The 27093-nt window shown below is 55.1% G+C and overlaps 1 protein-coding gene across 1 annotated transcript in view; it reads right to left on the reverse strand.

The window, feature by feature from the left end:
- Positions 1 to 419: 419 nt before the first annotated feature.
- LOC142906464 (ethanolamine kinase 1-like) overlaps positions 420 to 27093 on the reverse strand; it is a 62441-nt gene continuing 35767 nt past the window's right edge. Inside the window, exons 4-9 of the mRNA XM_076054246.1 lie at positions 11237 to 11377; positions 9877 to 10023; positions 5801 to 5905; positions 2687 to 2849; positions 1775 to 1848; positions 420 to 971 (exon numbers count right to left, since the gene is read on the reverse strand). Of these exons, the coding sequence (XP_075910361.1) occupies positions 899 to 971; positions 1775 to 1848; positions 2687 to 2849; positions 5801 to 5905; positions 9877 to 10023; positions 11237 to 11377 (703 nt within the window). The 3' untranslated portion in view covers positions 420 to 898. The remainder of the gene's footprint in view (positions 972 to 1774; positions 1849 to 2686; positions 2850 to 5800; positions 5906 to 9876; positions 10024 to 11236; positions 11378 to 27093) is intronic.

A 27093-nucleotide genomic window follows, 5' to 3' on the forward strand; every position in this document is an offset into this window, starting at 1 on the left:
ACGCATCTCCCCCACCCCCATCCCCACCTCCCTCACCAACGCAATGGCACCGTTGGTTGCCGACTGCTGGTCCCCAAAGTGGCGTACTCGCTACGCTTCAATCAGAAAAGTGCTCGGGGAGGGGGGGCAGGAGAGGGGTGGGGGGCGGGTTGAGAGAGGAGGGAGGGGGGGGGCGGGTTGAGAGAGGAGGGGAGGGGGGGGGTTGGGAGAGGAGGGAGGGGGGGGGGGGCCGCATCGCGACGCCCGCGGGGAACCGTCGGCCGGGCCGGCGAACGGCAGGAGCCTGCGCCCAGACCTGTGGTCCGATGACGGAGATCACGGAGGCCTGTCGCTGGGCGCGGGGCAGCGGTGAAAGGGCTGGGGCGGGGGCTGGGGCTGGGGCTGGGGCTGGGGCGGGGGCTGGGGCTGGGGCTGGGGCGGGGGCGGGGGCGGGGGCGGGGGTGTGAAGAAGCCAAGGAGCGGGCGAGTAGTAATGATTAAGCGCGAATGCGCGGTTCTTTTAAAACGACAATAATTCACCTTGCTCCGTGTGCAACCACGGGGCCTGACCCATTTGGGAATGTGTTTTTCGCGACCAGCGATTGCCGTTTTGTGCCGAGGTCGGTTTTCGCGTGTGTGTGCGAGCGAGTGCGTGTGTGAGCGTGTGTCTGTGCGAGCGTGCGCGTGTCTGTGCGAGCGTCGCGTGTCTGTGCGAGCGTGCGTGTGTGTGTGCGAGCGTGCGTGTGTGTGTGTGAGCGTGTGCGTGTGTGTGTCTGTGCGAGCGTGCGTGTGTCTGTGCGAGCGTGCGTGTGTCTGTGTGAGCGTGCGTGTGTCTGTGCGAGCGTGCGTGTGTCTGTGCGAGCGTGCGTGTGTGTGGCTGTCGTGCGTCACGAGGTTTGGAGAGCAGAGGGACAATCTTCTAGAGCGGCGCCTCCAGAGCCATGACGTGAGGCTTCGTCTCCCGGTACTGCGTGAAGCGGACGATGGCGTAGCTGTGGGCACACACACACACATTACCACCACCACCACGCAGGTCCATTACCACCACCACGTGAACATACACAAACACAGACACCACCACCACGTGGGCACATACACACACACCACCACCACGTGGGCACACACACACACACACCACAGACACACCACCACGTGGACACACACACACACAGACACACCACCACGTGGACACACACACACACACACACCACCACGTGGACACACACACACACACAGACCACACCACCACGTGGACACACACACAGACACACCACCACGTGGACACACACACACCACCACGTGGGCACACACACACACACCACCACATGGGCACACACACACACACACCACACATGGGCACACACACATACACACACACCACCATCACCACGTGGGCACACACACACACACACACCACCACGTGGGTACACACACACACCACCACGTGGGTACACACACACACACACACACCACGTGGGTACACACACACACACACAACCACGTGGGTACACACACACACACCACGTGGACACACACACACACACACACCACGTGGGTACACACACACCACCACGTGGGTACACACACACACACACCACGTGGGTACACACACACACACAGACACACCACCACGTGGACACACACACACACACAGACAGACCACGTGGGTACACACACACACACACACACCACGTGGGTACACACACACACACACCACCGGTTCTCTTCACCGACAGAACAGACGAGCGTCGGCGCTTGAAGACAGACTGTCGCGGGCGCCAAGTTGGAAGCTCACCCCAGGAAGTCGAAGTCGATGGTGGAATACTTTGCTTGGATCAAGGACCACAGGCCCCAGAAGTAGTGCGACACCTGCAAGGAGACAAACGGAGACCCGCGGGGTCGAGCGGTCAGGGTCGGTCGTGGAAATTCCTCATTCCTATGGCGAGGAGGGGGGGGGGAAAACTATCCATGGTAGGACATTCCACCCTGCCTCCCCCGTGAGGTTAAAAGACCACCACCACCCCCCACCCCATCTAATAACGCTGTCGGTTTGGGATTTGTAACGCGCAAAGTTTCAGCGTCACGCTCGGTGTGGAGAGGACGGGATCGGAGGCGTGGGGGGTGTACCCGCGTGTGTGTGTCAGGTACGTGTGTGACCACGCCCACCGGGTGTACCCGTGTGTGTGTGTGTCAGGTACGTGTGTGACCACGCCCACCGGGTGTACCCGCGTGTGTGTGTGTCAGGTGCGTGTGTGACCACGCCCACCGGGTGTACCCGCGTGTGTGTGTGTCAGGTACGTGTGTGACCACGCCCCACCGGGTGTGTCCATGTGTGTGTGTGTCAGGTACGTGTGTGACCACGCCCACCGGGTGTGTCCATGTGTGTGTGTGTCAGGTACGTGTGTGACCACGCCCACCGGGTGTGTCCATGTGTGTGTGTGTCAGGTACGTGTGTGACCACGCCCACCGGGTGTACCCACGCGTGTGTCAGGTACGTGTGTGACCACGCCCACCGGGTGTACCCACGTGTGTGTGTGTCAGGTGCGTGTGTGACCACGTCACATCGGGGAGAGAACCGGAAGCCGACGGCGTACGTCCCGACCGCTGTCAACCCGGCCGGACTACGGAACGAATGAGCAGCGTGGGGGGCGTGGGGGTGGGGAGGAGAGGGGGGGGGGAGAGGGGGGGGGGGGGCACCGCCACTCGCCAGGGAGAACTTGCTGACGTGGACGTAGAGCCTCTGGACGTCCGCGTCGGCCACGGAGCGGCCGGGGTTCTTGGTGAACTCCTTGTAGGCCTCCAGGTAGGCCCGCAGCCAGCGGAACTGCAGCTCCTTGTCGGGGTACAGGCTGTAGTCGACGTCGCTCACCCTGGGAACAACGCACACACACACACACACACGCACACACACACGCACACACACACACACGTCGATACACCCATCGCTAAGGATTAGCACGGCCTGGGCGAGAGAGTTCAGCACTGCTACACACGTAGATGTCGCGCACGCCGACAGCGTCCCGTGCCACACGCTCCCCCGTACCGACCGCGACAGGCCGTTGGGGCCAAGTGCCGTTGGCGAGCGGCACCGGCGAAGGCCGGAACGGCACGCCAAAAGGGAGGTGTGCGGGGGGGGGGGGGGGGGGGGGGTGGCCGGCAAGCGTGCCCGGGAGGCCCGTGTCTCCCCCAGTGAGCGACGGGTACTGCGCCACACTCTGCACCGGGTACTCATTCGAGGCCCGAGTCGACCTAGGGGAGGGCCCGGGAGCGGTTCGGATAATCGCCGGCGGTGTCGGTGGCCGTGAGCGCGAGTCGAACCCGGGGGGGGGTTTCGCAAGGGGGTTTTTGTATCGCCGCGCGCCAACCGCTGCCCCACCACTCCCGCACGAAGACGAAGATATCCCCGGTCTCGCCTTAACAGACTGTTGGGGCGAGCGGTGTTCAAGGAGAGCGCCTGCGCAAGGCCGGAACGGCACACCAATGGGGGGTCTCTGGCTGGCCGGTACCCCTCGCCCGCCCGGCCACTTTCGTTTCTCCCCCCAGTGGTGACCGTTCACTCCACACCGCACCAGGCGCTCATTTGAAGCAGAGTCGACCTCGCCCCCCCCCCCACGCCCCACCCCCGCCCGCCCCCCCCGCGCCGTGTAACAAATCCACTGCGTCCTTCGAAGAACTTCACCAAAACATCAAAAAGGTGCAAAAAAAGAAAAGCATCGTCGTCCGTCCCGGCCGGTTCTAGCTGGACGCGACTGTTGAATTAAAATCGGGCAAAAGGGGATTAGGGAGAGAGAGCTTCAGGAAGAGGCGACGGGAGATGGATCACAAAGCGGAGCGGGGCGAGGGAAGAAGCAGGAAGACAAGTGCTGTGAACTGCAGTGCGGTGAGCGGGGTGGGCGAGCGAGTTGGTGAGTGGGTGAGCGAGTTGGTGAGTGGGTGAGCGAGTTGGTGAGTGGGCGAGCGAGTTGGTGAGTGGGCGAGCGAGTTGGTGAGTGGGCGAGCGAGTTGGTGAGTGGGCGAGCGAGTTGGTGAGTGGGCGAGCGAGTTGGTGAGTGGGCGAGCGAGTTGGTGAGTGGGCGAGCGAGTTGGTGAGTGGGCGAGCGAGTTGGTGAGTGGGCGAGCGAGTTGGGTGAGTGGGCGAGCGAGTTGGTGAGTGGGCGAGCGAGTTGGTGAGTGGGCGAGCGAGTTGGTGAGTGGGCGAGCGAGTTGGTGAGTGGGCGAGCGAGTTGGTGAGTGGGCGAGCGAGTTGGTGAGTGGGCGAGCGAGTTGGTGAGTGGGCGAGCGAGTTGCTGAGGAGGCGAGCATGAAGTGCTGTGACCTGCAGTGTGGTGAGTTGGTGAGCGAGTGAGTGGGTGAGCGAGTGAGTTGGTGTGCGAGTGAGTGGGTGAGCGAGCAAGCAGTGCTGTGGCTTGCAGTGTGGTGAGTTGGTGAGCGAGTTGGTGAGGAGGCGAGCAAGTGCAGTGACCTGCAGTGTGGTGAGTTGGTTAGTGAGTGGGTGAGCGAGCAAGCAGTGCTGTGACCTGCAGTGTGGTGAGTTGTTAAGTTGGTGAGTGAGTGAGTGGGTGAGCGAGTTGGTGAGTGGGTGAGTGAGCGGGTGAGCGAGTTGGTGAGTGGGTGAGTGAGCGGGTGAGCGAGTTGGTGAGTGGGCGAGTGAGCGGGTGAGCGAGTTGGTGAGTGGGTGAGCGAGTTGGTGAACGTGTCAGTGAGCGAGCACGACAGTGCCGTGACCTCTAGTGTGGCGAGTGTGAAGAGTAAGCGAGTGGGCGAGCTTCCCGAGTGTTGTTCGTTTCACTCTCCAACACACAACCGGCGGTGCTGTACTAGTAACGCATCGGCACGTTTTGTTTACGTGACAAACCTTTCTAATTGCCGTGTCGACGTGTGGCTGCGGAGGGGGGCGGGTTTAACGGCACGTTGAGACTTAAGCCATCCAACCCAACGTCAACAAAGAAACCCCCCCCATTGCGGACAACCGAGGGTGTAACGCCGCCGTGTTAACCGCATCGCTCCGCGCACTCTAATCGCACCGGTGTTCAGAAACGAGCGTAGCAACGGCACGCATTTTCCGAGTGAGAACCCTCTCTCTCTCTCTCTCTCCCTCGCTCCCTCGCTCCCTCCCCGTTAAAGAGTATTGGCACCCCCGGGTTACGGTATTGGGGGGGGAAGGTGGGGGGGGGGGGGGGTTAGAGGTTCCGCGAACGATCCGTAACCCGAATTTTCCGTGTGTCGGAAAACCGAATACATTTTTCGCCAAAATCAAAAAGGTAAATTCCGTTGACCGTAATCCTCGCGCGGCGTACGGAGGCTCTGCCCCCCCCCCCCCGCCCCCCCCGCCCCCCCGCCCCCCCGCCGCCCCCCCCCACGCCTCCTCGCTACGCGGTATTCATCCGCGAGCCTCACCGCGCCGCACTACTTTGTGCTCGCCTAACTACGAAGGCAAACATTTAATGCGATTTAAAAAGGGAGAATTTCCGGAACGTCGGATTTCCGTAAGGTCGGGTCATTTCGCGACCCGGGATTGTCTGTGTTGGGCTGCTGCTGCTGCTGCTGCTCCTGCTGCTCCTGCTGCTCCTGCTGCTCCTGCTGCTCCACATTTTTCCCCACGCGGTGACGACGACAAAGCCACGACTTCGTTGAGCGAGCAGCCATCGTTCGCGACGTACGGGCGAGCGTTCTGTTCGCGCGACACAAACCTTGCTAATTGGCAGTGTCGGGTGGTGGCAGCGGGTCTTACCCACCCACCCCCCCCCCCACCCCCCCCCCCCCCCCCCCCCCCCACCGGTAAAATTTAAAAAAAGTTTAAGTTTAGCTCACACCGCGTGACGAATCGACCTCCTTCTCACCTGCAAACTCGTTGAAGTGGTTTCCGATGTCGTAGGCCTGGTAGTTGTAGCTTGCGTACTCGTAATCAATGAACCGCACACGGTGCCTGCAGGTACCCACGACAACCGCAACCAAAAACAGACGTGCGGGTTGGAGTCGCACGATCACGGGGAGACGGACGTGCCAACTCCAAATATACAGCAGCAGCGGCGGGCGTCAGGGGTCGGGATCGAACCCACGGACCTCCTGCGTACCCAGGCGAGGTAGTTAACATCTCCTAGCCACCGTGAGATGATAATGATGATGTTAATTCCACATTCCTATGGTGGGGGCAAAGAGGTCTCTCCCTTACGGCCAACAAAAAACACTCTTGGTCTTGCCCACAATTTTTCAGGAGCATGGAGATGTCCATTTTCTAAAATGTGGAGGTGGGGGGGGGAAACCGGAGAACCGGGGAAAACCATGTGAGACCACGAGGGGAGAGAGAGACACCGCAAACTCCAAATATACAGCAGCAGATGTCAGCGTCGGGAATGAACCCACGACCTCCTGCATACCAGGCGAGGTAGTTAACATCTCCTAGCCATTGTGATGATGATGATGAGAGAGAGACACCGCAAATTCCAAATATACAGCTGGTGTCAGCGTCGGGAAAGAACCCACGACCTCCTGTATAGCAGGGCGAGGTAGTTAACATCTCCTAGCCATTGTGATGATGATGATGAGACACTGCAAACTACAAATATACAGCTGGTGTCAGCGTCGGAAATGAAACCACGACCTCCTGTATAGCAGGGCGAGGTAGTTAACATCTCCTGGCCATTGTGATGATGATGATGATGAGAGACACTGCAAACTACAAATATACAGCAGATACCAGCGTTGGGAATGAACCCACGACCTCCTGTAGAGCAGGGCGAGGTAGTTAACATCTCCTGGCCATTGTGATGATGATGATGATGAGAGACACTGCAAACTACAAATATACAGCAGATACCAGCGTTGGGAATGAACCCACGACCTCCTGTATAGCAGGGCGAGGTAGTTAACATCTCCTAGCCATTGTGATGATGATGATCAAGAGAGACACCGCAAACTCCAAATAAACAGCAGGTGTCAGGGTCAAGATTTAACCCACGACCTCCTGCGTACCAGGCGAGGTAGTTAACATCTCCTAGCCACGGTGATGATGATGATGAGAGAGAGACACACAGCAAACTCCAAATACACAGCAGGAGTCAGGGTCGGGATCGAACCCACGACCTCCTGCGTACCAGGGCGAGGTAGTTAACATCTCCTAGCCACGGTGATGATGATGATGAGAGAGAGAGAGACACAGCAAACTCCAAATACACAGCAGCAGTCGTCAGGGTCGGGAAGCAAACCCACGACCCCCTGCGTACCAGGGCGAGGTAGTTAACGATCTCCTAGCGACCGAAATGTTCAGAAGGTCCCGTGGCGAAGGGTTTCACGCCGGGCGAACCGCAAGTCGGAGGAAGCCCTTGAGAGAGAGCGATGCCCTTGAAACCGTGACGGCAGAGCGGAAAGCGCGAGGCGATAAAACCGACGCCGAGTACAAAATTGACAAAGTCAGAAGGGAAATAAACCGACAAATAGACGGCACCGTCGCGTTACGTGGATAGACAACGCCGGCCCCTATAAACCCCCACCGGCTCCCCTGACTCACCACCACCCACCCCCGCCTGCGGAGTCAGTTTATTTATTTCATCCATTGCCAAAGAATCGAGAAATCGCCGGAAGAAGGAACGCGTGTCGCTCTGCAACGGGCGTCGGCACGGCACGGCACGGCACGTTACGGCACGGCACGGCACGTTACGGCACGGCACGTCACGGCACGGCAGGACACGCCGAACTCACGAAGGGCGTGTGGCGGTCGCCACCCGCAGGCAACCAACAACAACAACCACAACAACAACCACAACAACAACAACCACAACAACAACCACAACAACAACAACCACAACAACAACAACAACCACAACCACAACAACAACCACAACAACAACAACAACAACAACCAAAACGCACAATCGGCAACTTGCGCGCTGCACGGCGCCGTTCCGGGGCGACAACGGCTGCCGGATAGCAGGAAGAAGGGCACAAAGTCACCTGCCGGTCCACACACGGCTGCTCTGTTCACCCACAGCCCCCCCCCCCCTCCCCCCACCACCACCACACCCCGGTCCGAGCCGTCGGCTCGTAGGGGGGATACAGGCGGCGAGATACCGGTTCAGACTTGTCGGCAGAGCCTGTAAGCACCGGATTTAAACTAGCACTGTTTATTTAAACTATGAACCATTTTTTTTTGTGTGTGTGTGTTCCCTTCGAGAAGCGACCGGGGGCCACAAGCGTTCGCTCAGCAGCGTTGGGGGGGGGGCTTCGCCGACATCATCGTCATCGCCGCGTGGACATTCACAGCAGCAGCAGCAGCAAATAGTTTAAACGTGTGACGTTGGGGATAGGTGTGTGTGTAAGCTAGGTGTAGTGTGTATGTGTGTGTAAGCTAGGTGTGTGTGTAAGCTAGGGGTGTGTGTGTGTGTAAGCTAGGTGTGTGTAATCTAGGTGTACTGTGTGTGTGTAAGCTAGGTGTAGTGTGTGTGTGTGTAAGCTAGGTGTGTGTAAGCTAGATGTAGTGTGTGTGTAAGCTAGGTGTAGTGTGTGTGTGTATGTGTGTAAGCTAGGTGAAGTGTGTGTGTGTGTAAGCTAGGAGTGTGTGTGTGTATGTGTGTAAGCTAGGAGTGTGTGTGTGTATGTGTGTAAGCTAGGAGTGTGTGTGTGTATGTGTGTAAGCTAGGTGTAGTGTGTATGTGTGTAAGCTAGGGGTGTGTGTGTATGTGTGTAAGCTAGGTGTAGTGTGTGTGTAATCTAGGTGTAGTGTAATCTAGGTGTAGTGTAATCTAGGTGTAGTGTAATCTAGGTGTAGTGTAATCTAGGTGTAGTGTAATCTCGGTGTGTGTGTGTAATCTAGGTGTAGTGTAATCTAGGTGTGTGTGTGTAATCTAGGTGTAGTGTAATCTAGGTGTAGTGTAATCTAGGTGTAGTGTAATCTAGGTGTAGTGTAATCTCGGTGTGTGTGTAATCTCGGTGTGTGTGTAATCTAGGTGTAGTGCGTGTATAATCTAGGTGTAGTGCGTGTATAATCTAGGTGTAGTGCGTGTATAATCTAGGTGTAGTGCGTGTATAATCTAGGTGTAGTGTAATCTAGGTGTAGTGCGTGTATAATCTAGGTGTAGTGCGTGTATAATCTAGGTGTAGTGCGTGTATAATCTAGGTGTAGTGCGTGTATAATCTAGGTGTAGTGCGTGTATAATCTAGGTGTAGTGTGTGTATAATCTAGGTGTAGTGCGTGTGTAATCTAGGTGTAGTGTAATCTAGGTGTAGTGTAATCTAGGTGTAGTGTAATCTAGGTGTAGTGTAATCTCGGTGTGTGTGTAATCTAGGTGTAGTGCGTGTATAATCTAGGTGTAGTGCGTGTATAATCTAGGTGTAGTGCGTGTATAATCTAGGTGTAGTGCGTGTATAATCTAGGTGTAGTGTAATCTAGGTGTAGTGCGTGTATAATCTAGGTGTAGTGCGTGTATAATCTAGGTGTAGTGCGTGTATAATCTAGGTGTAGTGCGTGTATAATCTAGGTGTAGTGTGTGTATAATCTAGGTGTAGTGTGTGTATAATCTAGGTGTAGTGCGTGTGTAATCTAGGTGTAGTGCGTGTATAATCTAGGTGTAGTGTGTGTGTAATCTAGGTGTGTGTGTAATCTAGGTGTAGTGTAATCTAGGTGTAGTGTAATCTAGGTGTAGTGTAATCTAGGTGTAGTGTAATCTAGGTGTGTGTATAATCTAGGTGTAGTGTAATCTAGGTGTAGTGTAATCTAGGTGTGTGTATAATCTAGGTGTAGTGTAATCTAGGTGTGTGTATAATCTAGGTGTAGTGTGTGTATAATCTAGGTGTAGTGTAATCTAGGTGTAGTGTAATCTAGGTGTGTGTATAATCTAGGTGTGTGTATAATCTAGGTGTAGCGCGTGCGTGCCGCGGAGGCACTGCAGCCGGTGCAGCCGCGCACCTTTGTCGGCGTTGTAGATGATGTTTTTGACGAGCAGGTCGTTGTGGCAGAGCACGACGGGAGAGCCCAGGCCGGCGAGCGTCTCCTGCAGGCCGAGCATCTCTCTCTCCAGCTCCGCCCGGCTGGGCACCTCCGAGAGAAACCTACAAATTAGGCGGAAGGGGAGCGGCGCGGGAATGCCGGGACGGGACGAGGGAGGAGCGACGTGGATTACAGCGCCGCGTAGATTTAAACAAAAAGATAATATTTTAAAATGTTTTAATTATCGCTCCTCGCACGAAATCGATTTGTCGCTCGCCGTTTGCGTGCCGTCGTTCTCGTGGCGCGGAGAGGGGTCAGAGAGGGGTCACCGTGACGTCACCACAGCTGGGTGGGGGGGGGGTCACACCGTGACACCGTCACCACGGCTGGGAGGCGGTCCACCAGCTGGGCTATCTTGGGGGAGACCAACCCCCAGGATCGTGAGTGACCACGTCTTGGTTACTACGTCTTGGTTGGTTACTACGTCTTGGTTACTACGTCTTGGTTACTACTTGGCTGGTTACTACGTCTTGGTTACTACTTGGCTGGTTACTACGTCTTGGTTACTACGTCTTGGTGACTACATCTTGGTTACTACGCCTTGGCTGGTTACTACGTCTTGGTTACTACGCCTTGGTTGGTTACTACGTCTTGGTTACTACGCCTTGGTTACTACTTGGCTGGTTACTACGTCTTGGTTACTACGCCTTGGTTGGTTACTACGTCTTGGTTACTACGCCTTGGTTACTACTTGGCTGGTTACTACGTCTTGGTTACTACGCCTTGGTTGGTTACTACGTCTTGGTTACTACGTCTTGGTTACTACGCCTTGGTTGGTTACTACGTCTTGGTGACTACGTCTTGGTTGGTTACTACGTCTTGGTTACTACATCTTAGTGACCACGTCTTAGCTGGTTACTACGTCTTGGTTACTACTTGGCTGGTTACTACATCTTAGTGACCACGTCTTAGCTGGTTACTACGTCTTGGTTACTACTTGGCTGGTTACTACATCTTAATTACAAAAACATTATTATTATTATTATAAAATTTGGACGAGCGTTGCGGGGGGGCGGGTGGGGGCGAGACGGGGGGTAGCTGCAGTTCTGAAGAGCGACGCAGCGTGCTCAGAGCCCCGCCCGTCGTCCCTGGGGTAAGCGGCGGATCCGGGCCACTGCCCCGAATCCGATTCGAACCAGGAGGGGGCGACACCAAAGGGTCGCGAATGAGCACGCTCAAAACCCTGCCCCCCCCCCCACCCACCTCCATTCCTACCCACCCTGCCCCCCCCCCCCCACAACCACCTCCCCCCCCCCCACCACCACCAACCTCTACCTGGCATGGACCTTCGGGTCCGGGAATCCGTCGGCCGCCAGCGAGAAGTACTTCTGCAGCTTCATCCACAGGTTCGGCTTGGGGATGCAGCCGTTGTGCGCGTGGATGGCGTGGATGCGAGCAAGTTCCCTCGCGGTGAGCCTAGGTGGGTGGGGAGGGCGGAGATTGGAGACGCGCGGACACGCACGCACATGCACGCACACACACACACACGGCACGCACACACACACACACACGGCACGCACACGCACGGCACGCACACACACACACACACACGGCACGCACACACACACACAGTTACCAGGCAGCCCGGCACACAAGGCAAGCTGCTCACCACCCCCCCCCCCCCCCCGCAGATTGGGTTGCCAGGCAGGTTCAACGTTCGTCAGCGTTGATGCGGCAAAATAAAAAAATAAATCACAAACTCCCCCCCCCCCTCCCCATCGCCGACGGAGATATTTGAATTATTAAGCGGCGGAATGTACGAGTGGCCAATAACAACGCTCTCCTTCGTTTTAAAACACGTGGCCGTAAGCTTTCGCACGACCAAATATTATCCACAAGAGGTTTCTTTCGTGCGAGATCGCGTACACGTACACACACACACGTGTCGTTAAACCCGCCACCACCCGACACAGCCAATCGGCAAGGTTGTCGTGTAAACAACACGTGACCAATTCGTTACGAGTACAGCATCACACCGGCTGTCGTGTGTGTGTGTGTGTTGGAGAGTAAACCCCACTATAACATTTACAATTCCGAGTACCGTGATGTACCACCAGTAATTACAACAACAACCACCACAACAACAACAACAACAACCAGCATCATCAGGTGACAAAGCCAGAGATGCGGATAAATCTGTTGTTCAGCTCTTACGGATATCCGGCCCCTCTCCACATGAAGCACAAAACACGTTTTGATTGTTTGTCATTGCTCATTTTGCACATCTCATCATCCCCGCACAGCCTTCTGGGAGTGCGCACGTAACATCGGCAGCATTGGTTCAACGCAAGCAAACTCGTCGATGCCGCCAGGTTAAGAAAAAAAAAAAGCTTTATAGCTCATCAGATTCTGTTGGAAGTGGACAACGCAGGACTACTTCCGAAATCCCTTCAAGTCACCTTCCCACCCCCCACCCCACCACCACCTCTGGCCCACAATGCAGTAGGGGGCAGCACCTCCCCGCTGGCCCGTGCCGTATATACGCGGGAGGTTTGGTCGCGCGGCACTTTGAACGCACGCATGCTGAAATGCGCGTACAGTTGATCATCGATTGCCCGGCGGTTCCGGGCGGAATACGGCAAAAAAACCGGCAAAACCGCTCCAAAGACTGCAGAGCCGAGTCCGGCGATGGTCCAGACGCACATCATGGTTGTTGACACCAGAGCGTAGTAGTAGTACCCATGTAACGTCACCCCGTGCAGGGGCCGAGGTTGGAGTGGCAAATGTGGCACGGCAAATACCGTAACCTTCTACTCAAGGATTTTCGTCTCATTTAAGCGATTATATTATTTCTGACAATTTCACCAAGTAAAAAAAAATATATATATATATATTTTTTTAAAACACTCGAAACAAACAGCACCTAAACGCATAACGTTGTGCATGAATGCGCAAAAATAAGCTATTTTTTTTTAAATAATGCAGCGATTACATTTTGATTTGAAGCTTTTCGTGACTGCAGGGATTCATATTCTTGGTTCTTTCAGTAAAGTCACCACCACGTGGAAGGGAAACAATAAAATAATAAAAAATATAAAACAATAAAAAAAAGTTCTTGCCGTGACGACGATAGCTTGTGCTTGCAGTCGAAAACGTCGTGAGACTTTTCATCGTTTTATATTCTTATTATTTTATCGTTTCCCTTCTACGTGGTGACTTTACCGAATGAACCAAGAAAATAATGCAGCGATCATCCGGCGTTTTTGAAAATCCGGCACCCACTCCCCCCTCCTCCCCCCACCCTGAAGTCGCCGGATAATCAACTACCTACTGCATGTATGTTTACCGTATGTATGTTGTACGTCCAACTTCTTTCACACTGTACGTAGCCATCCGTGATTTAAAAACAAACAAAAAAATCGGGAGATGCGGGGCGGGAGGGAAATTCTCAGGAACCGGGAATTTGTTGGCCACGTGTAAAAAAAATAAAAAATAAAACGCCGAACCGAAAGTAAAACGCCGACTCGTCATCTTTCACTTGCGGCCGTCGGCAGAGCGGCCCCCCCCCCAGGACCCCAGGCAGCAGCAAACTCCACCACGCAGCGGAACGGGCAGCCCGGTGGGGTGGGAGGATCCACACAGCGGGAATCCAAACCCCGGGAATCCACACCCCGGGGAATCCACACCCCGGGAATCCAAACCCCGGGAATCCACTCCCCGGGGAATCCACACCCCGGGAATCCAAACCCCGGGAATCCAAACCCCGGGAATCCACACCCCGGGAATCCAAACCCCGGGAATCCAAACCCCGGGAATCCAAACCCCGGGAATCCACACCCCGGGAATCCACACCCCGGGAATCCACACACCGGGGAATCCACACCCCGGGAATCCAAACCCCGGGAATCCAAACCCCGGGAATCCAAACCCCGGGAATCCACACCCCGGGAATCCAAACCCCGGGAATCCACACCCTGGGAATCCAAACCCCGGGAATCCAAACCCCGGGAATCCAAACCCCGGGAATCCACACCCCGGGAATCCAAACCCCGGGAATCCACACCCCGGGAATCCACACACCGGGGAATCCACACCCCGGGAATCCAAACCCCGGGAATCCAAACCCCGGGAATCCAAACCCCGGGAATCCAAACCCCGGGAATCCAAACCCCGGGAATCCACACCCCGGGAATCCACACCCCGGGAATCCAAACCCCGGGAATCCAAACCCCGGGAATCCACACCCCGGGAATCCAAACCCCGGGAATCCAAACCCCGGGAATCCAAACCCCGGGAATCCACACCCCGGGAATCCAAACCCCGGGAATCCAAACCCCGGGAATCCAAACCCCGGGAATCCAAACCCCGGGAATCCAAACCCCGGGAATCCACACACCGGGGAATCCACACCCCGGGAATCCAAACCCCGGGAATCCAAACCCCGGGAATCCAAACCCCGGGAATCCACACCCCTGGGAATCCACACCCCGGGGAATCCACACCCCGGGGAATCCACACCCCGGGAATCCAAACCCCGGGAATCCAAACCCCGGGAATCCACACACCGGGAATCCAAACACCGGGAATCCAAACACCGGGAATCCAAACACCGGGAATCCAAACCCCGGGAATCCACACCCCGGGGAATCCAAACCCCGGGGAATCCACACCCCGGGGAATCCAAACACCGGGAATCCACACACCGGGAATCCAAACCCCGGGGAATCCAAACACCGGGAATCCAAACACCGGGAATCCAAACCCCGGGAATCCACACCCTGGGAATCCACACCCTGGGAATCCACACCCCGGGAATCCAAACCCCGGGAATCCACACACCGGGAATCCAAACCCCGGGGAATCCAAACCCCGGGAATCCAAACCCCGGGGAATCCAAACCCCGGGAATCCAAACCCCGGGGAATCCAAACACCGGGAATCCACACACCGGGAATCCACACACCGGGAATCCAAACCCCGGGGAATCCACACCCCGGGGAATCCAAACACCGGGAATCCACACACCGGGAATCCAAACCCCGGGAATCCACACCCCGGTAATCCACACCCCGGGAATCCAAACCCCGGGAATCCACACCCCGGGGAATCCAAACCCCGGGAATCCAAACCCCGGGAATCCACACCCCGGGAATCCACACCCCGGGAATCCAAACCCTGGGGAATCCAAACCCCGGGAATCCAAACACCGGGAATCCAAACCCCGGGAATCCACACCCCGGGGAATCCACACCCCGGGAATCCACACCCCGGGGAATCCAAACCCCGGGAATCCACACCCCGGGAATCCAAACCCCGGGAATCCAAACACCGGGAATCCACACCCCGGGAATCCAAACCCCGGGAATCCAAACCCCGGGAATCCAAACCCCGGTAATCCACACCCCGGGAATCCAAACCCCGGGAATCCACACCCCGGGGAATCCAAACCCCGGGAATCCAAACCCCGGGAATCCACACCCCGGGAATCCAAACCCCGGGAATCCAAACCCCGGGAATCCACACACCGGGAATCCAAACACCGGGAATCCACACCCCGGTAATCCAAACCCCGGGAATCCACACACCGGGAATCCAAACCCCGGGAATCCACACACCGGGAATCCAAACACCGGGAATCCACACCCCGGGAATCCACACCCCGGGAATCCACACACCGGGAATCCAAACCCCGGGAATCCACACACCGGGAATCCAAACACCGGGAATCCACACACCGGGAATCCACACCCCGGGAATCCACACCCCGGGAATCCACACACCGGGAATCCAAACCCCGGGAATCCACACACCGGGAATCCAAACACCGGGAATCCAAACCCCGGGAATCCAAACCCCGGGAATCCACACCCCGGTAATCCACACCCCGGGAATCCAAACCCCGGGAATCCACACACCGGGAATCCAAACCCTGGGGAATCCAAACCCTGGGGAATCCAAACCCCGGGAATCCAAACACCGGGAATCCAAACCCCGGGAATCCACACCCCGGGGAATCCAAACACCGGGAATCCAAACCCCGGGAATCCAAACCCTGGGAATCCAAACCCTGGGGAATCCAAACCCCGGGAATCCAAACACCGGGAATCCAAACCCCGGGAATCCAAACCCCGGGGAATCCAAACCCTGGGAATCCACACCCCGGGGAATCCACACCCCGGGAATCCACACCCCGGGGAATCCACACCCCGGGAATCCAAACCCCGGGAATCCAAACCCTGGGAATCCAAACCCTGGGGAATCCAAACCCCGGGAATCCAAACCCCGGGAATCCAAACCCTGGGAATCCAAACCCTGGGGAATCCAAACCCCGGGAATCCAAACCCCGGGAATCCACACCCCGGGGAATCCAAACCCCGGGAATCCAAACCCTGGGAATCCAAACCCTGGGGAATCCAAACCCCGGGGAATCCAAACCCCGGGAATCCACACCCCGGGAATCCAAACCCCGGGAATCCACACCCCGGGGAATCCAAACACCGGGAATCCACACCCCGGGAATCCAAACCCCGGGAATCCAAACCCCGGGAATCCAAACCCCGGTAATCCACACCCCGGGAATCCACACCCCGGGAATCCAAACCCCGGGAATCCAAACCCTGGGAATCCACACCCCGGGAATCCAAACCCCGGGAATCCAAACCCCGGGAATCCACACCCTGGGAATCCACACCCCGGGAATCCACACCCCGGGAATCCAAACCCCGGGAATCCAAACCCCGGGAATCCAAACCCCGGGAATCCACACCCTGGGAATCCACACCCCGGGAATCCAAACCCCGGGAATCCAAACCCCGGGAATCCAAACCCTGGGAATCCACACCCTGGGAATCCACACCACGGGAATCCAAACCCTGGGAATCCAAACCCCGGGAATCCAAACCCCGGGAATCCAAACCCCGGGAATCCACACCCCGGGAATCCAAACCCCGGGAATCCACACCCCGGGAATCCAAACACCGGGAATCCACACACCGGGAATCCACACCCCGGGAATCCACACCCCGGGAATCCAAACACCGGGAATCCAAACCCCGGGAATCCACACCCCGGGAATCCAAACCCGGGGAATCCAAACCCCGGGAATCCAAACCCCGGGAATCCAAACCCCGGGAATCCACACCCCGGGAATCCAAACCCTGGGAATCCACACCCTGGGAATCCACACACCGGGAATCCACACCCCGGGAATCCAAACCCCGGGAATCCAAACACCGGGAATCCACACCCCGGTAATCCACACCCCGGGAATCCACACCCCGGTAATCCACACCCCGGGAATCCACACCCCGGGAATCCAAACACCGGGAATCCAAACACCGGGAATCCAAACCCCGGGAATCCAAACCCCGGGAATCCACACCCCGGGAATCCAAACCCCGGGAATCCACACCCCGGGAATCCAAACACCGGGAATCCAAACACCGGGAATCCAAACCCCGGGAATCCAAACCCCGGGAATCCACACCCCGGGAATCCAAACCCCGGGAATCCACACCCCGGTAATCCACACCCCGGGAATCCAAACCCCGGGAATCCAAACCCCGGGAATCCACACCCCGGGAATCCACACCCCGGGAATCCAAACCCCGGGAATCCAAACCCCGGGAATCCACACCCCGGGAATCCAAACCCCGGGAATCCACACCCCGGTAATCCACACCCCGGGAATCCACACCCCGGGAATCCACACCCCGGGAATCCAAACCCCGGGAATCCACACCCCGGTAATCCACACCCCGGGAATCCACACCCCGGGAATCCACACCCCGGGAATCCAAACACCGGGAATCCAAACCCCGGGAATCCAAACCCCGGGAATCCAAACCCTGGGAATCCACACCCCGGGAATCCAAACCCCGGGAATCCAAACCCCGGGAATCCACACCCCGGGAATCCAAACCCCGGGAATCCACACCCCGGGAATCCAAACACCGGGAATCCAAACACCGGGAATCCAAACCCCGGGAATCCAAACCCCGGGAATCCACACCCCGGGAATCCAAACCCCGGGAATCCACACCCTGGGAATCCAAACCCCGGTAATCCACACCCCGGGAATCCAAACCCCGGGAATCCAAACCCCGGGAATCCACACCCCGGGAATCCACACCCCGGGAATCCAAACCCCGGGAATCCAAACCCCGGGAATCCACACCCCGGGAATCCAAACCCCGGGAATCCACACCCCGGGAATCCAAACCCCGGGAATCCACACCCCGGGAATCCAAACCCCGGGAATCCAAACCCCGGGAATCCAAACCCCGGGGATCCACACCCTGGGAATCCAAACCCCGGGGAATCCAAACCCCGGGAATCTAAACCCCGGGAATCTAAACCCCGGGAATCCACACCCCGGGAATCCAAACCCCGGGAATCCAAACCCCGGGAATCCAAACCCCGGGAATCCACACACCGGGGAATCCAAACCCCGGGAATCCACACCCCGGGAATCCACACCCCGGGAATCCAAACCCCGGGAATCCACACCCCTGGGGGGGGGGGGGGGGGGCTCAGCGCACACAGCCAACAAGGCCACCTCCCCACTTCTAACAGAGGTGGTGGGGGGCCGCTGTCCAATTCGTCGTCCGCGTCCCCGCTTTACAGCTTCCCCCGCGAGCCTCCTCCTGCTCTCACACCGCACGACGCCGACCGACGCCGCCGAGGAGGAGGAGGCTGCGAGAGGGACGACGCCGTGGCTACGGGGACGAGTCTGTGTGCGCTCGTACACAGCGAGCGTCAACGGGGGCGAGCTTGCCCTCTCGTGTCATCATCGTCATCATCGTCATCATCGTCATCGTCATCATCGCCGTCCCCAGGCTCCCCTCGATTTAGCCGCGCGTGGGTTTCGCGCGGCTCGCGGATTGAACGCGAGCCGCGCACGATCGTCTAACAACAAAAAAACGGTCTTGCATTGTTATTCTTGGAAACGTTCATCTGATTTTCACGTGGTGCTGAAAGCGAACAAAAAACTTTTAATACCTGTGTGTGTGTGTGTGTGCAATGGCGGAGCCAGGATTTTCAGGTAAGGGGGGCGGGGGGCAACCCCTCCAACATTTAAAAATTGTTAGTAAGTAAGGAGTTGTTAGTAAGTAAAGAGTTGTTAGCAAGTAAGTAGTTGTCAGTAAGTAAGGAGTTGTTAGTAAGTAAGGAGTTGTTAGTAAGTAAGGAGTTGTTAGTAAGGAGTTAGTAAGCAAGGAGTTGTTAGTAAGAAGTTGTTAGTAAGTAAGGAGTTGCTAGTGAGTAAGGAGTTGTTGGTAAGTGAGGAGTTGTTAGTAAGGAGTTGTTAGTAAGTAAGGACTTGTCAGTAAGGAGTTGTTAATAAGTAAGGAGTTGTTAGTAAGTAAGGAGTTAGTAAGTAAGGAGTCGCTAGTGAGGAGTAAGTAAGAAGTTGTTAGTAAGGAGTTAGTAAGTAAGGAGTTGTTAGTAAGTAAGGAGTTGTTAATAAGTAAGGAGTTGTTAGTAAGTAAGGAGTTGGTAAGCAAGGAGTTAGTAAGGAGTTGTTAATAAGTAAGGAGTTGTTAATAAGTAAGGAGTTGTTAGTAAGGAGTTGTTAGTAAGTAAGGAGTTGTTAGTAAGTAAGGAGTTGCTAGTAAGTAAGGAGTTGTTAGTAAGTAAGGAGTCACTAGTGAGGAGTTATTAGTAAGTAAGACGTTGTTAGTAAGGAGTTAGTAAGGAGTTAATAAGTAAGGAGTTAGTAAGTAAGGAGTTGTTAGTAAGTAAGGAGTTGTAAGTAAGAAGTTGTGAGTAATAAGTAAGGACTTGTTAGTAAGTAAGAAGTTGTTAGTAATAAGTAAGGAGTTGTTAGTAAGTAAGGAGTTGTTAGTAAGAAGTTGTGAGTAATAAGTAAGGACTTGTTAGTAAGTAAGAAGTTGTTAGTAATAAGTAAGGAGTTGTTAGTAAGTAAGGAGTTGTTAGTAAGAAGTAAGGAGTTGTTAGTAAGTAAGGAGTTGTTAGTAAGAAGTTGTGAGTAATAAGTAAGGAGTTGTCCCTTGCTTGTTACTCGAGGCGTGTGCGGCAATGGGGCAGCCATCGATCGAGAGTGGAATTGCGAACCGCGTTGTTAGTGATCGGCCTCGCGCTCGCTGAAGGTGTCGATGCCTTCAGGGAAGTCGTGGACTCTGTAGACGCAGCTGCGCACAATTCTGTGAGTCACTTATAACCGCTTTGCCGTTACTTATTGCCAGTTATGGACTCAGACTATTGTCCTGTCATCTCATAGAGTCCCTGGCACGTAATAATCTGCTACACGGTGGCAGTGGGGGTCACTAAATGCCGATTTATTACTAATAAACCCCAATGATCCGATCGAAATTAGAGATTTCGTTTGGATCATTGGGGGGGGGGGGGGGGCACGTGCCACCCCACCCCCCGCCCCCCCACTGGCTCCACCAGTGTGCGTGCGCTCAGGTTTATTGGTCACAGCGACCGAGACTCGTAAGAAGACCCACAGACTCGCACAGCGACTAGAAGCCTCGCACAGAGCTGACGTTGCGATTCACCTGGGTTCACACTCAAGCCAAACATCCGCCGGCGTCATATTCAACTTTTGTTCCGCGCCCAAGTTTTGACCTGAACTTCAGCTCCAGGAATTAAAATTTCGGAGCAATCTCCCCCACCCATCCCATACCACCCCCCCCCCCCACTCGCCCACCCGGGTAAGTAGAGTGGGGTGGCCAAGTGCCGTCTCCTCTAAGTGTGGACTAAGAGGGCACTTGAAGGAACCTCTCAATGTTGCCGGACGCGTGCGTCACGGTGGCTAGGAGATGTTGACTACCTCGCCTGGTACGCAGGAGGTCGTGGGTTCGATCCCGACCCTGACGCCTGCTGTGTATTTGGCGTTTGCTGTGTCTCTCTCTCTCTCATCATCATCACCGTGGCTAGGAGATGTTAACTACCTCGCCTGGTACGCAGGAGGTCGTGGGTTCAATCTTGACCCTGACACCTACTGTATATTTTGGAGTTTGCTGTGTCTCTCTCTCTCTCATCATCACCGTGGCTAGGATATGTTAACTACCTCGCCAGGTACGCAGGAGGTCGTGGGTTCAATCTTGACTCTGACACCTACTGTATATTTTGGAGTTTGCTGTCTCTCTCTCTCATCATCATCACCGTGGCTAGGATATGTTAACTACCTCGCCTGGTACGCAGGAGGTCGTGGGTTCAATCTTGACTCTGACACCTGCTGTATATGAGGTTTGCAGCGTCTCTCATCATCATCATCAGTAGCTAGGAGATGTTAACTACCTCGCCCGGCACGCAGGAGGTCGTGGGTTCAATCTTGACCCTGACACCTACTGTATATTTTGGAGTTTGCTGTGTCTCTCTCTCTCTCCCCTCCCTCCCCCTCCCGCGTGGTCGCGTGGATATTTTCCCCGTGTACTCCTCCCCCCCCACCCACCACATTTTAGAAATGGACATCGCCACGCGTTTAGAGTTAATTGGCTGCTGCTAGAAAGTTCCACGTGACGGCAACTATCCGCGTCGTTGAGCGGCTCTCGTTTGCGATGGCCAGGTACGCTCCTGACAAAGGGAGCTGTACGGAAAAACTCAGCGGGCCCCCCCCCTCCCCCAGAGCCCCCCCCCCCCGAGCCCCCCCGAGCCCCCCCCCTCGAGCCCCCCCCCCCCCCCCGAGCTAGCAAGATCAAAATTGTGGGCAAGACCAACAGTGAAATTTTGATTTAAAGCTTTCGTGACTGCAGTAATTCATATTCTTAGCTCTTTCGGTAAAGTCACGTTGAAGGAAAAACAATAAAATAATAAAATATATATAAAACCATAAAACATTCTCACGACGTGACGACCGTTTGTGTTATGGTCGAAACGTCGTGAGAATTTTTTTTAATTGTTTTATATATATTTTATTATTTTATTGTTTCCCTTCAACGCGACTTTACCGAAAGAGCTAAGAATAAGACCAACAGTGGTTTTTGTTGTCCGTAAAGGAGAGACCTCTTTGCCCCCCCCCCCCCCCCCCACCATAGGAATGTGGAATTTCCACCAAACCCGGCTCTTGCAGGGCTTGTAAACGGGGGGGGGGGGGGGGGGGGGGGGAGGGGGTGGAAAGGCAGCAGCGCTACAATGCAGAAAATTTTCTGCCACTTTGGAGACTTGGGGGGGGCTCCTTTTACTGTCAGGAGGGCCGAGCAGACAGCGCGTGTGTTCAAAGCAATGTGAACGCTTCCCGGGAAATGTTCAACTTCGCCACGAGATCCCAGCGATGCGTTGACAACGAAGGCGAAAACAAGTGGATGCTTTTTGAAGCTATTCATAAAGAGAGTTGTTGTTATCATGTCACGCAGTGTGGCATCAACCGTTCTTTAGCCATGAAAAAAACGATGGTCCCGTATGAGCGTTAAAAAATTGTTTGGGGAGGCAACCTGTATATGTATACGTTGTGTAAAAAAAAAATCGCTTTGACAGTCGTTAAGATATTCTTAGCTCTTTCGGTAAAGTCACGTTGAAGGGAAACAATCCAATAATAAAATATATATATAAAACAATAAAAATCCTCACGACGTTTCGACCATAACGCAAACGGTCATCATCAGGTGTGATGATGATGGTTTGCGTTATTGTTTCATATATATATTTCATTATTTTATTGTTTCCCTTCAACGTGACTTTACCGAAAGAGCTAAGAATACGAATTACTGCAGTCACGAAAGCTTTAAATCAAAATTCAAGTCGTTAAGATGAAAAGTCAGGACCGATAAGCCCCCTAGGAGAAGTTTTCACGCATCTGCCGAAAAAGAAAAGACAATCTGACGAATTTCGATTTAAAGCCTTCGTGACTGCAAGGATTCATCCATCTTCTTTGGTTCTTTCAGTAAAGTCACCACCACGTAAGAATGAGAATAAAATAATAAATTGATAAAATAAAATAACACAAAGAAATAACGCGATAAAATTCTCACCTGTGTCGTGGCCCGAAACGTCGCGAGAATTTCACCGTGTTATTTTATCAAATTAGCTTATTATTTTATTCTCATTCTACGTGACTTTACCGAAAGAACCAAAGAAGAAGCATCTGACGAGAGATCATCAAAATAAGGGGGGGGGGGGGAGGAGGGAGTGGCCAAAAAAAAAAGTCAGCCCCGTGACGCCGGCCCGCTCGTGCCCCCCCTTCCGTTATTAACAAAACAAACACGCGGCCCGACTTTGTAAAGTGGCCTCGAGTATTGTTCAAACAGTCCTCGAGCGCTCCCCCCCACCCCACACCTCCCCCGGGGCTACCAATGCCAACAGCGAAAGGCATCGCCGCAAGAGCCTCGTGCTGCGGCGGGGAGAATTCGAGGGCGGTGCGCGGTGCGGCCCGATCATTGATCCAGCGGTTGGGGGGGGAGGAGGGTCACCCGACCCGAAAGCGCCGCTACCAAGGTTAACGCTAACCCGTGAAGTTGCCTCGCTCGTTCCTCCGGCCCACGTTTTCAGGGCTCCTGTAATACCAGGCGCCGCCGCGTCCTCTCTCATCCTGTACACCGTTGCGCCACCACTGCCCACCACCACCACCACCAGACCATCCCGCCGCCGCCACCACACTGCACCACCACACTGTGTTCAACCGCCACCACCACCACCACACTGCGTTCAACCACCACCACCACCACCACACTGCACCACCACACTGTGTTCAACCGCCACCACCACCACCACACTGCGTTCAACCACCACCACCACCACCACCACCACACTGCACCACCACACTGTGTTCAACCACCACCACCACCACCACCACACTGCACCACCACACTGTGTTCAACCGCCACCACCACAGTGTTCAACCGCCACCACCACCACCACCACACTGCACCACCACCCTGTGTTCAACCGCCACCACCACCACCACCACACTGTGTTCAACCGCCACCACACTGTGTTCAACCGACGCCACCACCACCACACTGTGTTCAACCACCGCCACCACCACCACCACCACACTGTTCAACCGCCACCACCACCACACTGTGTTCAACCGCTGCCACCACCACCACACTGTGTTCAACCGCCACCACCACACTGTGTTCAACCGCCGCCACCACCACCACCACACTGTTCAACCGCCGCCACCACCAGTCACAACAACTCATCCACCTACTCACCTCACCCACCCACCTATCCACCATACACCGCCACACACACCAGACCACAAGACTCCTCTCTCTCTCTCGCTTCTTCCCTTGGCAGCATCCCCCAACATCAGACTTCCCTCCCTACCGCCATCGCCTCTTTCCCCACACCCCGCCCCCCCCCCCCCAACAAACTCCCGTAACGACGACGGACAACCTCCCTCATTTAAAGCCACGGCTCTCCCCGAGCCTCCCAATGCTCCCGATCCCTCGTGCGTAAAAGAGAGCGAGAGAGCGAGAGAGAGCCAAATGGAGTAGGAAGAGAGGGGGGCAGAGAGAGAGGCGGGGGGGGCGGAGAGGGGGGTAGAGAGAGAGGAGAGGCAGAGAGGGGGGTAGAGAGAGAGGGAAGGAGTAAAGAGAGCAGAAATTTTTTTTGTTGTGTCTTTCATTTAAAAGGGGGGGGGGTTACATAAAGCAAAGCATTAAAAAAACTACAAATAAACGAAATGATGAACGGAGCAAAGTGCCGACTACACCGAGCGTCTTCTCGTTTCCTCTCTGATCGTAACAAACAAACAAACAAAAAGGTTAAATTTTGATTTAAAGCTTTCGTGACTGCAGTAATTCTGCAGTCACGAAAGGTTGCTACACACAAAAAAAGAAACCAACCCAAAAGCTCTCTCTCCCCCCCCGCCCCCATCCGACGTACTGCCTCAAAACAGGCTGACGAAGCAATTGCCGCGAGCGAGGAGCGGCGCCCTATGAAGGCCGGCACGGCACACGAAGCGGTCTGGGGGTGGCCGGCAACCACAACCCGGCCTGTGACTTCGTCAACCCCAGCGGCGATGTTCACCACACGCCGCGCCTGGTACTACTTACGCGAGGCCGAATCGACCTAGCGGAGAGAGAGGGGGGGGGGGGGGGGGGGGCACCAGGACCGGTTTGGGATAATCGTCACCGGTGGTGTCGGCGGCCGCGAGCGGGTCGCCGGGTTCGTGGCACGACGCGTTCAATACCGCCACACTCCCGCTCCCTTCCACACACAGACAAAGACAAAGATCCCCCGTGTAGCCTTAACAGACTGTAGGGGCAAGTGCTGTTAGCGAGCACCTATGAAGGCCGGAACGGTACACGAGGGGGTGGGTGGCCAGCACCACGCCCGACCGCCTTTGTCTCCCCAGTGGCAATGTTTACACACCGCACCAGGTACTCATTTGAGGCTGAGTCGACCTAGGGGAGGCCCGGGACCGGTTCAGATAATCGTCACTGGTGTTGGCCGTGAGCGGGAATCGAACCCGGGTCGCCAGGTTCATAGCGCAGCGCGCTAACCGCTACACTATCGCTCCCTTCCACACAGACACACACACGCGTGCACACACACACACAGACACCCCTGTGCCCGTCACGCATTGCATCAACGGGGGAGGTGCGGTAGCGATGAGCAATAACAACAATAACCTCGCAACAGCCAACCGCGTCGGCAACTTTAGCGATTTACGCCTTTGACAACTGCACCGTTTGTTGCCGGCCCTTTCGGGAATTATTGTAAAGAGAGTAGATCTTTGGGCTGTGTATTAAAAAAAAAAGTTGAAAGATTTTTGTTAGCTGTACACAAGAACAAAAGTGCCCCCCTCTCTCCGCTGTAGAACGCACGCGAATATCCCACCAGGCCCCGTGTACCCGAACGCGTCCCGGTTGACGGAGCGGGTTTCGCGGCTGCATCCTAAATGATGCCTTGGTTGCATATTCTTGGTTCTTTCGGTAAAGTCAAGTAGGTAGAAAAAAAAACATTAAAATAAAAAATAATTAAATCAAAAGCAAAAAATAAAACCACGACGTTTTCATCGCAACGCAAGCAAGCGGTCTTCATCAGGCGGAGTTGCACGGCTACTCTCCCTGTGGTCACGTGGATTTCCAGGAGGCACTGACGCCTCCTGTATATTTGGAGTTTGCGAGTCTCTCTCATCATCATCATCATCATGGCAGCTACGAGATGTTAACGACCTCGTCTGATATACAGGAGGTAGCGTGGGTTCAATCCCGACCCCGACGCCTCCTGTATATTTGGAGTTTGCGAGTCTCTTTCATCATCATCATCACGGCAGCTAGGAGATGTTAACGACCTCGCCTGATATACAGGAGGAGGCGTGGGGTCAATCCCGACCCCTCCTGTATATTTGGAGTTTGCGAGTCTCTCTCACTCATCATCATCACGGCAGCTAGGAGATGTTAACGACCTCGCCTGATATACAGGAGGTAGCGTGGGGTCAATCCCGACCCCTCCTGTATATTTGGAGTTTGCGAGTCTCTCTCATCATCATCATCACGGCAGCTATGAGATGTTAACGACCTCGCCTGATATACAGGAGGTAGCGTGGGGTCAATCCCGACCCCTCCTGTATATTTGGAGTTTGCGAGTCTCCCCCCCCGTGGTTGTGTGGATTTTTTCCTCCCGGGTCCTCCGTTTTTTTTTTTCCCCTTCTCCATTTAGAATCAACGGCGGGCGGCGTTCAGAGTATTTTGGCTGCTGCTCTGAATTTCCACGCGACGGGCGAGCGACGGTCATCGGAGCTATCGATTGCACACAGGCCAGGTTCGCTTCTGAACAAACAAAAAAGCTACGTAGCACCTCAGTGGGCGCCCTTAGGGGCCATATATTTAGTACGTACGCATGGAGGGCGGGGGGGGGGTTAACCCAAATGCGTATGGAGGGGGTCTACTGACAATGCACAAGAAACGGGGGGGGGGGGTGGGGGGGTGAAGCCTCGATAATAATTAGTCTACATTGGCCTTCAAATGAGTTAGACAGTCCGGCCGTGGACTGTTTGCTTGAACACGTTAATATTATGAATCCTCGATCGTTTCTGCGTGGATTAAATATCGGCCGTTCAATAGAATTCGGGGGGGGGGGTGCGTCAAGCATACGTACGCAGGTGTGGGTGGGGGTGTGAAAAGTACGCGTGGGTACAGGGAGTGAGGGGAGGTGGTCAAGTCTAGATTTGAAGCTTTCGTGACTTGCAAGGATCCATACTCTTTGGTTCTGTTCGGTTAAAGTCACGTAGTAGGTAAAAAAATAAAACAACAAAAATTAACGACGTTTCGGCCA

This window comes from Petromyzon marinus, chromosome 65 (genome assembly GCF_048934315.1).
Source record: "Petromyzon marinus isolate PM22_M1 ecotype Great Lakes invasive population chromosome 65, UKy_Petmar_22M1.pri1.0, whole genome shotgun sequence".
Classification (NCBI taxonomy): domain Eukaryota; kingdom Metazoa; phylum Chordata; class Hyperoartia; order Petromyzontiformes; family Petromyzontidae; genus Petromyzon; species Petromyzon marinus.